The sequence below is a fragment of the Mesoplodon densirostris genome, chromosome 14, assembly GCF_025265405.1.
Source record: "Mesoplodon densirostris isolate mMesDen1 chromosome 14, mMesDen1 primary haplotype, whole genome shotgun sequence".
In the NCBI taxonomy this organism is placed as follows: domain Eukaryota; kingdom Metazoa; phylum Chordata; class Mammalia; order Artiodactyla; family Ziphiidae; genus Mesoplodon; species Mesoplodon densirostris.
In genome coordinates this window covers 54,195,697-54,211,291 of record NC_082674.1, presented here as the reverse complement: position 1 = coordinate 54,211,291, position 15,595 = coordinate 54,195,697, and the positions used below count along the sequence as shown (strand labels likewise).

The following is a 15,595-nucleotide window of genomic DNA, read 5'->3' as shown; positions in this document are numbered from 1 at the left end:
TTTTCAACTATAATCTCTTCAAATATTTTCTCAGTCCCTTTGTTTTTCTCTTCTTCTTCTGGAACCCCTATAATTCGAATGTTGGTGCGTTTAATGTTGTCCCAGAGGTCTCTGAGACTGTCCTCTGTTCTTTTCATTCTTTTTTCTTTATTTTGCTCTGCAGCAGTTATTTCCACTATTTTATCTTCCACCTCACTTATCCGTTCTTCTGCCTCAGTTATTCTGCTATTGATCCCATCTAGAGTATTTTTTATTTCATTTATTGTGTTTTTAATCGATGCTTGATTCATCTTTAGTTCTTCTAGGTCCTTGTTGACTGTTTCTTGCATTTTGTCTATTCTATTTCCAAGATTTTGGATCTGGGAAATAGAATCTTGGATCATCTTTACCATCATTATTCTGAATTCTTTTTCAGGTAGACTGCCTATTACCTCTTCATTTGTTAGGTCTGGTGGGTTTTTATCTTGCTCCTTCTTCTGCTGTGTGTTTTTCTGTCTTCTCATTTTGCTTATGTTACTGTGTTTGGGGTCTCCTTTTTGCAGGCTGCAGGTTCGTAGTTCCCGTTGTTTTTGGTGTCTGTCCCCAGTGGCTAAGGTTGGTTTAGTGGGTTGTGTAGGCTTCCTGGTGGAGGGGACTAGTGCCTGTGTTCTGGTGGGTGAGGCTGGATCTTGTCTTTCTGGTGGGCAGGTCCACGTCTGGTGGTGTGTTTTGGGGTGTCTGCGGACTTTTTATGATTTGAGGCCACCTCTCTGCTAATGGGTGGCGTTGTGTTCCTGTCTTGCTAGTTGTTTGGCATAGGGTGTCCAGCACTGTAGCTTGCTGGTCGTTGAGTGAAGCTGGGTGTTGGTGTTGAGATGGAGATCTCTGGAAGATTTTCGCCGTTTGATATTATGTGGAGCTGGGAGGTCTCTTGTGGACCAGTGTCCTGAAGTTGGCTCTCCCACCTCAGAGGCACAGCACTGACTCCTGGCTCCTCAATTTGGGGTGATTTGTTGTCTATTCATGTATTCCACAGATGCAGGGTACATCAAGTTGATTGTGGACCTTTAATCCGCTGCTTCTGAGGCTGCTGGGAGAGGGTTCCCTTTCTCTTCTTTGTTCTCACAGCTCCTGGGTCTCAGCTTTGGATTTGGCCCCGCCTTTGTGTGTAGGTCATCGGAGGGCGTCTGTTCTTTGCTCAGACAGGACAGGGTTAAAGGAGCAGCCTCTTTGGGGGCTCTGGCTCACTCAGGCCGGGCGGGAGGGAGGGGCACGGAGTGAGGGGCGAGTCTGCAGCGGCAGAGGTCGGCGTGACGTTGCACCAGCCCGAGGCGCGCCGTGTGTTCTCCCAGGGAAGCCGCCCCTGGATCCTGGGACCCCGGCAGTGGCGGGCTGCACAGGCTCCCGGAAGGGCGGTGTGGACAGTGACCTGCGCTCGCACACGGGCTTCTTGGCGGCTGCAGCAGCAGCCCCAGCGTCCCACGCCCGTCACTGGGCTCCGCGCTTTCAGTCGTGACTCGCGCCCGTCTGTGGAGCCCCTTTAAGCAGCGCTCTTAATCCCCTCTCCTCACGCACCAGGAAACCAAGAGGGAAGAAAAAGTCTCTTGCCTCTTCAGCAGCTCCAGAGTTTTCCCGGACTCCCTCCCGGCTAGCTGTGGCACATTAGCCCCCTTCAGGCTGAGTTCTCGCCGCCAGCCCCAGTCCTCTCCCTGCGCTCTGACCGAAGCCCGAGCCTCAGCTTCCAGCGCCGCCGGGGCGAGCAGACAAGCCTCTCGGGCTGGTGAGTGCCGCTCGGCACCGATCCTCTGTGCGGGAATCTCTCCGCTTTGCCCTACCTAGGTATGTGGGGAGTTTCTTGCCTTTTGGGAGGTCTGGGGTCTTCTGCCAGCGTTCAGTAGGTGTTCTGTAGGAGTTGTTCCACGTGTAGCTGTATTTCTGGTGTATCCGTGGGGAGGAAGGTGATCTCCGTGTCTTACTCTTCCGCCATCTTACCCGGAAGTCCCCATTTTTTTCTTTTTTAACCAGCATCCCATCAAGGCTTGCATATTGCCTTTAGTTGTTGTCTCTTTATTTATTTTAATATAGAATAGTTCCCCAGCTTTTAAAAATGACATTCATCTAAGTGTCCAGGCCAGTTTTCTTGTAGAGTGTCTCATATTCTCAGTTTATTTGTTTCCGCATGTTGTGGTTTAAATCTCACTATCCTACTCCCCTCTGTTTTCTTAGACTGGAAGGTAGGTCTAGAGCAAAGGTACTTAACCTTCAGTTCACATACTCTATAGGGTCTGTGAATAGAATACAGGGAGTCGGAACTTTGGATGGGGAAAAAATTACATCTTTATTTTAATTCAGTGGTTCTCAACTGAGGCGATTTTTGTCCTCTCTCTTTTCCCCTGCATAGGGATATTTGGCTTTGCCTGAAGACATTTTTGGTTATCACAACTGGGTGCGAGGCTGCTATTGGCATCAAGTGGATAGAGGCTAAGGATGCATCTAAGGATCCTCCAATGTACGGGGGGAGAATTATCTAGATCAGAATGTCAGTGTCAGTGGTGCCATGGTTGAGCAGCCACACCTCAACTGAATTTTAGCATTGCCTTTAATTGTGAATGTCAGAAACCTTTCACAGGGGTATTAGCACTACCTGTAACTTTGTCACCAAGAGAAATTTCAGATGTTTTCATATCATATTAAATTTATCTCAAAATATGTATGCTCATTTATTGCTTAGAAATTAGGATAAATTTGCATAATCAAGAAGCAAAAATATTACTATATTAAAATTTAAGAAGATAGTTTGACAGCTATATTTCAGTATAACTGTCCATTGTAATCTTATGTATTTTATGCATTATAAACATTCTGGCAAGGGTTCTGTAGACTTTACCAGACTGCCAAAGGAATCCACGGGACAAAAGGCTTAACCCTTGGTCTAGAGGCTTGATTAGATTGGGTTAAACATTTTTGGTGAGAATGCTTCATAGGCGATGATGTTTATTTCATATTGTTATTTATGAATCACATAATGTCAAGTTGTCTTATCATTCTGAATGATGCCAAGTTTGATGACTTAGTTAATTAAGGTGGTGACAGCCAGATCTTTCCATTTTAGAGATACATTTTCCCCTTTGCATTGCAAAGTAGTCTGTGAGGTAATACTTTGGCACTAGGTGAATTTTCTGTTTCTGAACAGCCTTTCACCTAATAGCTTTAGCATACATTGATGATTTTTGCCTAAATTGATTTTTACATTGGGGGTTACAAGATGGTGATTTTCTATTTCAGTCATTTCTTCACATTTACTGGCATTCTTCTATAAATAAGAGATTTCCTTTCCCCTCTCCCACTTCACCCCTTTTCCTCATCCCCCTCCCCCCAAGTAACACTATAGATTCATTATTTTGTATTTGTTCAATATGTTACACTCGGGTTTTTTTTTTTTTTTTTTGAGCGCTCAACTTGTTCTAAATGTGGTCAGTGGGAGCCCCTTTAACTTGGTCCTTGGTCCTTCTGATAGATCCTACTGGTCTTAGAGCATTTCCTTGCTTTCTGACACAAGTGTTCTCATGATCAAATTGTTCTTTCTTTGCTTCAGGTTTGGAGTCAACTATTTCTTTAAAGAACCATTGTTTCTTTGTGGGGAATGGTATTTAGAAACCAGGGTCTGAGCACTTGGTGTGCTCATTGCTTCTGGAGTGACAGTGCTTCTAGGCCTTTTAAATAGAAGCTCTTAACTAAACTTTGAGCATAAAAAGATATTTTGAGCTACAAGAAAGAAAATCAAATGTTTCTGATTTACACATCCTTGCAGTTTTTTTCTTTTGGAATGAATGAGTCTGTTTATTCCTTTCTTTATCAGCCCAGACCCATGCTTCTATCTACTCACTCAAGGATTATTGGTAGTTGTCTAACTAATGTTTCTCTCTTCTGATCTTTTCTACATACTACCCATTTCATTCATCTATAGAATATTTATATTTCTGTGTGCCAGGAACTGTGTTAGGCATGTAGAATACACAGGAAAATGGAAACATCAAGAAGTTCACAGTCTAATAGGAAAGACCGATATGAAAACCAAAATTTCAGTGTGATTGGTGCAAAAATAGAAATAAACAGCGACTAAGTGTAAGAAACCAAAGACTTCAAGAGAAAATATTTGAGTATGGTAATGATATAATTATGAGAAGATTACCATGTGAAGAAGGGTGGATCTATTTATAGATTCTCATTATTGGTGACCACTGGTCAAATGCCCAATTTGTATCTAGATGGTAGTTACAAGTGGAAGTGTTAAAAATCGGGGATTGCCTACATTTAGTGCTGAGAGTTTTCCTTTTTCCTGTATTCTGTTTTTTTTTTTTTTTTTCTTTTCTGGGTAGGCAAACTATTCTTCACTTACACTAAAACTTTCTTATGAAAGATTATTTCTTTGCTGAAATTGTTTGGTTTAGAGGCCATGTAGATTTGCTTATTTGTTTATACATCCATGCTTTGTGAATAAATCTGCCATGTTTTATTACCAGTGATTGCACTTAGCAAGTATCTGCGTCATACGTGTTATGTGGTTATTAATACAAAATTTGGTTCTTACTGTGGGGAGATCATCTTAATAAACACAGGGTGGTAAGATGATCTGAGAGTCAGGTGGATAGAAATTGGGTCTCACCCATGTAGGCAGTACCCTAATTGTACATAATCCCTTTATAGCTAGAGATTGTCCCTCTTTTCATAAGAATTAGGAGGGGTGTAGGAAAAAAAACAGAAAACTTGTGCATGTTTCCCAATTCAGAATCTTTAAGGACTAGATAAGCCATTTTTATTTCCCCACCCAGATATAGAAGTAACTTCTAGGAGTCTAGAAATGTTTTTCCACAAGTCCCCATCTCCCCAAGTATTTCTAGATTCCTAAGATGTCAATTAGACTTTCTTTTTGCTGTTGAAACAACATGATGGTAAATAGAATACATTGAAATTGTAGTGTGCTATTGTCAGAATCAATGTTTAATTTATCTGACATCAAGCAATGGGTGTTTGACATAAACACATTTTCCATATATTTGTAGCCTACTTCTTTAAGTGTCAAAATGTGTTTATTTTAGCCGTTTTATTTGATGAAATTAACAAAAAAGTTAAACAGACTTAATGTCACGTGTAGAATTGTCTTTACCAAGCACTGAATGTACAGGCTTCTGTGTTATCAGTGTTTCCTATCCTTAGGAAACATTCTTAAATGTTTCTTCTTCTTAAATATGCAAATGATTTTATACGGAAACAACTGTACACTTAATATATATGGATATAAATGCAATGGGCTGGTGATGGCTTTCAAACCAATACCCTGATTAATTTTCCCGGATATTTTCATCGTAGTACTCTTTTCCCCCAAACCTCTACTGGCTCCTGTAGTTGGACCATACTGTCTTTGTGTGTGTGTGTGTGTGTGTGTGTGTGTGTGTAAATATGATTTATTTGTCAGTACTTTTGTCAGCATTTTTGTCAGCAAACATTTCACTCCAGCCAAGTCAGTTTCCGCATAGTCTTATGATTGTTCCATGTCCCTTAACCTTTGTTCATGCTGTTTTTTGCTTTTTCCGGAACTTTGAGGAAGTTATTTACCTTTGTTCTTTTCTTAGCAGCTTGTTTCTTATGGTCTCAGTGAATGGTGTAATTGGATGTGTTTCCTTTGTGTTAGAAGGACTGAGACAAGTATACAAGAAGTCTGGGAAATGTAATTTTTAGCTTTCCATCGAACTATAGAGGAGTTAGAGGGGATGACTTTTTTGTCACCAGTCCTAGCCTTGTATCTCTCCTTTATTTCTTACTCTTACTTTTCTATTCACCAGGTTTCCTAAGTTGGCTTTTTAAAAAACTTGTTAAACCACATGTATCTTTGTAAACTACCTAATCCTTTTGGGCCTTGTTATACTTATCTCTAGTATCAGGGAACTTAGACTAGGTGATCTCTAAGTTCCTTTTCAGCTATAAGCTTCTGTTTATGTTCATTTATTTATTCCTTCATTAAAAAGTATTTATTGAATGTCTGCTGTTTGGTTGATATGATCAGCAATATGAGTTTCTACCCTCCGATAGTAAAATAATACATGTTCTTCATTATCCAGGTTATGTACTGCTTCATTTGTAAAGTGTTAGCTGACATTGTAGCCTTTATTATGTTGTCTTGGCCCCACAAATTATTTTCTTACTTGTTAAAAAGTATAGACATAGATTAACTTGTGTTTTGTTTAGGGTTTTGATTTTTTTGATTACCTAATGTAATTGCAAGTACCTTGAAGAATGATACTTCTTTTATAAACATTTAATATAGTGACAGTCACATAGTAATTGTAAACATAATGATAACTAATGTTCATTTATGAACACTGACTTTGAGGCAGGCATTGTTTTAAATGCTTTACATATATCCATTCCTTTAATTCTTAGAAAATGTTTATGAGATGGGATCTCTTTTCATCTCCATTTTTACACATGAAGTAAAACACACAAAGATTAAGTAAATTTCCTCAAGGTTATATTGCTGGTAAGTGAAGCTGGAGTATGAGCCCAGACAGTCAGATTTCAAAAACCCATGCACTTAATCCATTTTGCTATAATGTGTAATTATTATATACTTGCTGAATGAATGGAATGTTTTCATTTTTAATATATATTGGTTACAGTTTTGGTATCTATTTTCACTTTGGATAAAAGACTAAATAAGGATATTTCACTTTGAGGAGAATGCTTTTTAAACAAGGACAAGTAACTTTCTTAGCAAACTAAATATAGTGAATGACTCCCACAATTAATAGTGAGTATTCAAATTATGTACTTACACCTTGAGGGATTTTAAATAATGTGTCTGTTTTTGAAAGAAAATTTTTGTGACATGCATAGTACTTACAGATGAGTTTTGATTTGTATTAAGTGTCTTGATGATTATTTGTTGCTCATTTTCAGCTGAGTGGTGATTTTATGCAATGGCTTCAAGCCACAGTTCTTCACCAGTGCCTCAAGGAAGCAGCAGTGATGTTTTCTTTAAAAAAGAGGTAGACCCGACAAAACACATTCGACCTGTGCAATCACTGCCAGATGTGTGTCCCAAGGAACCCACAGGTAATACCTTTTTTTTTTTTTTGAGGAATTTTATTGAGGATTTGTTTTATCTTTAAATGAAGTCAGATATCATATACTTAACTCAAAAGAATAAATTTTACGATGTGAAAACTAAAGACATAATTTGGAAATAAGTTGATTAAGAAATTGGAATATAGTTCTTTTCATACATTTCCATAAACGAAGTCACTTATATAAACTGAAAGAAAAGTTTTGAAAATGAGGGTACAGATTGAAAGCTCTTCAGTTAAACATAGTACAGTCAGTCCTCATTATTTGCCGATTCTATATTTGCAAATTTGCTTAATTCCTAAAATTTAGTTGTAACCCCTAAATCAATACTTGTGGCACATTTGTGGTCATTTGTAGACAAGCACAAAGGAGTGAAAAATTTGAATCGCCTGATACGCACGTTCCCACCTGACTTTGAACAAAGCAACACTTTGCCTTCTTTCAGCTTTCATGATGTAAACACATGTCCCTTTTGTGGTCTCTTTAGTGCCACATTTTTTTTGTATTTTTGTTGGTGATTTTGCTGTTCATAATGGTTTCCAAATGTTGTACTGAAGTGCTTTCTAGTGTTTCTAAGCACAGGAAGGCTATATTGTGTTTTATGAGGAAAATACATATGTTGCATAAGCTTCATTCAGGTGTGAGTTATAGTCGTGTTAGCCATGAGTTCAATGTTAATGAATGAACAATATATATTAAATAAGATATCTTTAAACAGAAACACACACAAAACAAGATTATATATTGATTAGATGATGAAAGTTGCAGAGATTTGCAGGAACGTAACCCTGTATTTCCCATAGGAGCAAAGGTTCAGTATTTGCTTATTAAATGTTCCAGTGACTTTATAGAACAAAACTGTGAATAACGAGAACCGACTGTATATTTTTCTCTCCTCTATGGTTAATGTCACAGCAGCATTTTGGTTATCTAATTATAAGCTGAAAAAAAGGATATTGGAACCAGGTGTGTCTGCCATAAAACAATAGAAAAAAGGCCTACCTGTGGAAAAAACCTGGAGTATTAAAGGATAGAAGGCATACAATAGAAGGTAGAAGAGTTTTGATGTTGAAAAAAGATAAATTGTACGTTAAGGAAAGAAATTAATGAAAGACTTTCTTCCCCCCACCCTTCAACTACAACCCTCAAATTCTTCATATCCTTTATCTTGTACATGTTTTTCCTCCCCTTGGCAGTTGATGCTGAAAGCTGAAGTTTAAAGCATTTGCTATAGAAGGGAGAGTTTAGTTGCTTTGTATAATCTAAGCATTTTTATTTTTCTAGAATGTGCTTTCAAACATAAAACTTACTTTACAGAGTTCTCTTGTTTACTTTTTGCAGGTGATTCAAATAGTTTATGTGTTGCCCCATCTCTAGTTACAGATCAACATAGATGGACTATATATCATTCCAAAGTAAATCTCCCAGCAGCATTAAATGATCCTAGATTAGCAAAAAGAGAATCTGACTTCTTCACAAAAACATGGGGATTGGACTTTGTGGACACTGAAGTCATACCTTCATTCTACCTCCCACAGATCAGCAAGGAACATTTTACAGTATATCAACAGGAAGTCTCTCAGGTAATATCTGATCTTGAAATTAGTTATAGTCAGGTTAAAAGTAAAAGAAATATTTATAGTTTGATTTATTATAGATTTCTGACCAATAATCTTTGATGAACCTATGGTATTCTTTTCTTTTCATATACATTCTATTGTCCTGGGTTGTATTTAATTCTTTGCTTAGATATATGTAAATATATTTCTCTTACAGTAGTGATTTTTCAGAATTATACATTCCTAATAGTTCTAAGAATCAATGTGAAACTCACCACTAAGAAACAAACAACCCAATTAAAAATTGGGCACAGGACTTGCGTAGACATTTCTCTGAAGAAGATATACAAATGACCGATAAGCACATGAAAAGATGGTCAAGGTTACTAATGTTTCATTTTTTATTTTGTAATTACAAAAAAAGTTAAGTAGTTAATGTACAATAGTATGTTAGTTTCAGGTGTACTATATAATGATTTGACATTTGCATATGTTATGAAATGATCACCACAGTAAGTCAAGTAACTGTCTGTCCCCGTACAAAATTATTACAATATTATTGACAATATTCCTTATGCTGTATATTACATCCCCATGACTTATTTATATTATAGCTGGAGGCTTGTGCCTCTTAATCCCCTTCACCTATTTTGTCAACCCCCCAACTCCCCTCCTCTCTGACAACCATTTATTCTCTGTATCTGTGAGTCTGTTTTCCTTTTGCTTTGTTTGTTTGTTTTGTTTTATAGATTCCACATGTTAAGTTGGAGCATACAGTGTTTGTCTTTGTCTGACTTATTTCACTTAGCATAATACCTTCTAGATGCATCGATGTTACAGATAACAAGATTTCATTTTCTTTTTATGGCTGAGTCATATTCCATTGTGTATATATACCACATCTTATTTAGCCATTCATTTATCAATAGACACTTAGGTTGCTTCCTTATCTTGGCTGTTGTAAATAATGCTGCAGTGAATATTGGTGTGCATATATCTTTTAGAATTAGTGTTTTTGTTTTCTTCAGGTAAATACCTAGAAGTGGAATTGCTGGATTCTATGGCAGTTCTATTTTTACTTTTTTGAGGAACCTCCATACTATTTTCCATAGTGGCTGTACCAATTTATCTCAGCAACAGTTCACCAGGGTTCCCTTTTCTCCACATCCTGACCAAGACTTTTAATTTGCTATTTGTTGTCTTTTTTGTAGCAGCCATTCTGACAGGTGTGAGGTGGTATCTCAACTGTGATTTTAATTTGCATTTCACTGATAATTAGTGATCATCTTTTCATGTGTCTGTTGACCATCTGTATGTCTTCTTTAGAAAAATGTCTATTCAGGTCCTCTGCCCATTTTTGAGTTGAGTTGTTTGTTTTTTTGATGTTGAGTTGTATGAGTTCTTTGTGTATTTTGGATATTAACCCTTTATTGGTTATATTATTTGCAAATATCTTCTCCTATTTAGTAGGCTGCCTTTTGGTTTTATTGATAGTTTCTTTGCTGTGCAAAAGCTTTCTAGTTTGATGTAATCCCATTTGTTTATTTTTGCTTTTGTTTCCCTTGCCTGAGGAGACAGATCCAAAAAAAAAAATTTTGCTAAGATCAATGTCGAAGAGGTTACTGCCTATATTTCTTCTAGCAGTTTTATGGCCTCAAGTCTTAACATTTAAGTCTCTAATCCATTTTGAGTTTATTTTTGTATATGGTATGAGAAAATAGTCCAGTTAGATTCTTTTGCATGTAGTTGTCCATTTTTCCCAGCAGCACTTATTGAAGGGGCTCTTTTCCCTATTGTATATTTTTACCTCCTTTGTCATAGATTATTTGACCATGTAAGCATGGGTTTATTTCTGGACTCTCTATTCTGTTTCATTGATCTATGTGTCTGTTTTTGTGCCAGTACCATTTCTGTTTTGATTACTGTAGTTTTATAGTATAGTTTGAAATCAGGGAGCATGATACTTCCAACTTTGGTTTTCTTTCTCAAGATTGTTTTGGCTATTTGGGGTCTTTTGTGTTTCCATACAAATTTTAGAATTTTTTGCTCTAGTTCTGTGAAAAATGCCATTGGTATTTTGATAGGGATGGCACTGAATCTGTAGATCACCTTGGGTAGTATGGTCACTTTAACTATTAATTCTCCCAATCCATGAGTACAGTATATCTTTCCATTTGTTTGTGTCATCTTCAGTTTCTTTCATCAGTGCCTTATAGTTTCCCAAGTATAAGGCTTTTACCTCCTTGGTTAGATTTATTCCTAGGTATTTTATTCTTTTTGATGCAGTTGTAAATGGGATTGTTTTCTTCATTTCTCTTCCTGATGGTTCATTGTTAGTGTACAGAAACACAATAGCCTCTGTTTATTAATTTTGTATCCTGTAATTTTACTGAATCATTGACTAGTTCTGATAGTTTCTTGGTAGCTTCTTTAGGATTTTCTATATATAGTATCATGTATTCTGCCAATAGTGACAGTTTTACTTTTTCTTTTCCAGTTTGGATTTCTTTTATTTCTATTTCTTGTCTGATTGCTGTGGCTAGGACTTCCAATATTATGTGGAATAAAAGTGGCGAGAATGGTCCTTCCCTGGTGGCGCAGTGGTTGAGAGTCCGCCTGCTGATGCAGGGGACACGGGTTCGTGCCCCGGTCTGGGAAAATCCCACATGCCGCGGAGCGGCTGGGCCCGTGAGCCATGGCCGTTGGGCCTGCGCATCCGGAGCCTGTGCTCCGCAACGGGAGAGGCCACAACAGTGAGAGGCCCACATACCGCAAAAAAAAAAAAAAAAAAAAAAAAAAGTGGCGAGAATGGACATCCTTGTCTTGTTCCTGATCTTAAGGAAATGCTTTCAGCTTTTCACTGTTGAGTATGATGTTGGCTGTAGATTTATCATATATGGCTTTATTATGTTGAGGTATTTTCCCATTATATCAACTTTGTTGATAGTTTTTCTCATAAATGTATGTTGAATTTTGTCAAAGCTTTTTCTGCATCTATTGAGATGATCATATGATTTTTATTCTTCAATTTGTTATTGTGGTCTGTCATATTGATTGATTTGCAGATATTGATCCATCCTTGCACCCTTGGGTTAAATCCCACTTGATCATATTTTATGATCCTTTTAATGTATTATTGAATTCGGTTTGCTAATATTTTGTTGAGGATTCATACATCTATGTTCATCAGGAGTACTGGCCTGTAATTTTCTTTTTTGTCGTGTCTTTGATTTTGATATCAAGGTAATGCTGGCTTTGTAGAATGAGTTTGGAAGCATCCCTTTTGGAGTAGTTTGAGAAGGATAGGTGTTAACTCTTCTTTAGATGTTTGACAGAATTCACCTGTGAAGCCATCTGGTCCTGGACTTTTGTATGTTGGGAGTTTTTTTTTTTTTTAATTACTGATTTGATTTCATTACTGGTAATCAGTCTTTTCATATTTTCTGTTTCCTCCTGTTTCAGTTTTGAGAGATTGTATGTTTCTAGGAATTTATCCATTTCTTCTGGGTTGTCCACTTTATTGGTGTATAATTGTTTGTAGTAATCTTTTATCCTTTGTATCTGTGGTGTCAGTTTTAACTTCTCTTTCATTTCCGATTTTATTTATCTGGGTCTTCTTTTTCTTGATGAGTCTAGCTACAGCTTTATCAATTTTATTTATCTTTTGAAATAACCAGCTCTTAGTTTCATTGATCTTTTCAGTTGTTTTTTAAGTCTCTGTTTTATTTATTTCTGCTCTGATCTTTATTATTTCTTGCCTTCTACTAAGTTTGGGTTTTGCTTTTTCTTCTTTTTCTAGTTACTTTAGGTGGAAGTTTAGATTTATTTGAGATTTTTCTGTTTACTGAGGTGGGCTTGTATTGCTATAAACTTCCCTCTTAGAATTGTTTTTACTGCATCTCATCATAACAAACATTGTTATGTTTATGTTTTTATTTGTTTCTAGGTATTTCTTAAATTTCCTCTTTCACTTCTTCAGTGACCCATTGGTTGTCTAGCAGCATGTTGTTTGGACTCCACCTGTTTGTGTTTTTGAATTTTTTCTTCTTGGAGTTGATTTCTAGTCACATAGCCTTGTGGTTGGAAAAGATGCTTGATATTATTTCAATCTTCTTAAATTTATTGAGACTTTTTAAAATATAAATTTATTTATTTATTTATTTTTGGCTGCATTAGGTCTTTGTTGCTGCGTGTGGGCTTTGTCTAGTTGTGACAAGTGGAGGCTACTCTTTGTTGTGGTGCGGTGGCTTCTCCTGCTGCCGAGCATGGGTTCTAGGCACGCTGGCTTCAGTAGTTGTGGCACGTGAGCTCAGTACTTGTGGTTCGTGGGCTCTAGAGCGCAGACTCAGTAGTTGTGGCACACAGGCTTAGTTGCTCCACGGCATGTGGGAGTCTTCCTGAGCCAGAGCTTGAACCCTTGTCCCCTGCATTGGCAGGCAGATTCTTAACCACTGCGCCACCAGGGTAGTCCCTTTTGAGACTTATTTTGTGGCCTAGCATATGATCTGTCCTGGAGAATGTTTCATGTGCATTTAAAAGAATGCGCATTTTGCTGCTTTTGGATGAAATGTTCTTTACATATCTGTTAGTTCCATCTGGTCTAATGTGACATTTAAGACCATTGATTGTCTATCTGAATGACCTATCCAACCATGTAAGTGAGGTATTAAAGTCCCCTATTTTTATTGTATAACTTTCAGTTTTTCTCATTAATATTTGCTTTATGTATTTAGGTGCTCCTATGTTGGGTGCATATGTATTTACAACTGTTATATCTTCTTCTTGGACTGATCCCTTGATCATTATGTAATGTCCTTCTTTGTCTCTTGTTACAGTCTTTGTGTTAAAGTCACTTTGTCTGATATAAGCACTGCTACCCAGCTTTTTTTTCTTTTCTTTTTTTGGTTTCCATTTGCATGGAAAACCTTTTTCCATCCCTCACTTTCAGTCTGCGTGTGGCTAGGTCTGAAGTGAGTCTCTTGTAGGCAACATATATATGGGTTTTGTTTTTATATCCATTCAGCCACTCTATGTCTTTGGATTGGAGGATTTAGTCCATTTACTTTTAAAGTAATTATTGATAGCTATGTCCTTATTGCCATTTTGTTAATCGTTTTCTGGTTGTTTTTGTAGGTTTTTTTTTTCCTCCTCTTCTTTTCTCTCTTCCCTTTTGATTTGATGACTATCTTTAGTGTTATGTTTGTTTGGGTTTTTTTAGTTTTGTTTTTTTGACGTGGACCATTTTTTTTTAAAGTCTCTATTGAATTTGCCACAACACTGCCTCCGTTCTGTGCCTTGACCCCTTGGCCACAGGCATGTGGGATCCCAGCCCCCCAATCAGGGATTGAACCTGAAGTCCCAACCACTGGACCACCAGGGAAGTCCCTAGTGTTATGTTTGTATTCCTTTCTCTTTTTTGTATGTGTATGTATTACAGGTTATTGGTTATCTTTGATTAGTTAGTGTGTATGTATTTGTAGTTTTTGGTTACCATGAGTTTTAAATATCACACACACACCCACACACACACACACACACACTGATTATTTTAAGTTGATGCTCTCTTAAGTTTGAACATATTCTAACCACCCTACATTTTTACACCCCACCCCCATGTTTAATGCTTTTGACATCATATTTTACATATTATTGTTTTGTGTAACTCTTAACTACTTATTGTGGATATAGATGATTTTACTACTATTGTCTTTCAACCTTCCTACTAGCTTTATAAGTGGTTGATCTACTACCTTTACTGTATATTTGACTTTACCAGTGAGTTTTTTAATACTTTTCTTTTTTTAATTTAAAATTTTAATTGAAGTATAGTTGATTTACAATATTATGTCAATTTCTGCTGTTCAGCAAAGCAATTCAGTTATACATATGTGTGTGTGTATATATGTGTGTGTATATATACATTCTTTTAAAAATATTCTTTTCCATTATGGTTTATCATAGGATATACTTTTCATATTTCTAGTTGTGGCCTTTTCTTTTCAACTTAGAGAAGTCCCTTTAACATTTCTTGTAAAGCTGGTTTAGTGGTGCAGGACTCTTAGCTTTTAGCTTTTGCTTGTCTGTTAAACTCTTTCTCTCTCCTTCAGGTTTGTGATAACCTTGCTGGGTTGAGTATTCTTGGCTGTAGGTTATTTCCTTTCATTATTTTGAGTGTATCCTGCCAATCCCTTCCGGCATGTAAAATTTCTGCTGAAAAGTCAGCTGATAGTCTTATGAGAGTTCCCTCATACATACTTAGTTGCTTTTCTCTTGCTGTTTTTAAGATTCTGTATTTACAATCTTTTTTTTTTTTTTTTTTGCCATTTTCATTTTAATGTGTCTTGGTGTGGACCTCTTAGGGTCATCTTGCTTGGGACTCTCTGTACTTCCTGGACCTGGATATACGTTTCTTTCCCCAGGTTAGGGAAGTTTCCAGCTATTATTTTTTCAAACAAGTTGTCTGCCATTTTTTTCTCTCTCTTCTCCTTCTGGGACCCCTATAATGTGAATGTTAGTATGCTTAATGTTGTCCCAGAGGTCTCAAACTACTTTTTTTTTTATTCTTTTTTCTTTTTTCTGTTCAGCTTCTGTGATTCCCACTACTTCCTCTTCGAGACTGCTGAAGAGATCTGTATCATTTAATCTACTGTTGATTCCTTCTAGGTTCAGTTATTGTATTCTTCAGCTCTGTTTGGTTCTTTATATTTTCTAACTCTTTGTTGAAATTTTCACAGTTTTCATTCATTCTCCTCCTGAGTTTGGTGAGTATCTTTATTATTACCTTGACTTTTTAGTGGAGGTGATTGCTTATCTCCACTTGGTTTAGTTCTTTTTTTGAGGTTATGTCTTGTTCCTTTGTTTGGAACATATACCTCCGTCTCCTCATTTTGCCCAGTTCTCTGTGTTTATTTCTGTGTGTTAGGTCAGTTACA

General features: G+C 37.0%; 1 protein-coding gene across 4 annotated transcripts in view; it reads left to right on the top strand.

Moving 5' to 3' along the window:
- VPS54 (VPS54 subunit of GARP complex) overlaps positions 1 to 15,595 on the top strand; it is a 104,348-nt gene that overhangs the window by 24,580 nt on the left and 64,173 nt on the right. For 3 of the 4 annotated variants that reach the window (XM_060116704.1, XM_060116703.1, XM_060116705.1), the window contains exons 2-3: positions 6,937 to 7,092; positions 8,446 to 8,687. In XM_060116704.1, coding sequence (XP_059972687.1) covers positions 6,957 to 7,092; positions 8,446 to 8,687 — 378 coding nt within the window. In that variant the 5' untranslated portion in view covers positions 6,937 to 6,956. The remainder of the gene's footprint in view (positions 1 to 6,936; positions 7,093 to 8,445; positions 8,688 to 15,595) is intronic. The other variant, XM_060116706.1, reaches the window with a different exon arrangement.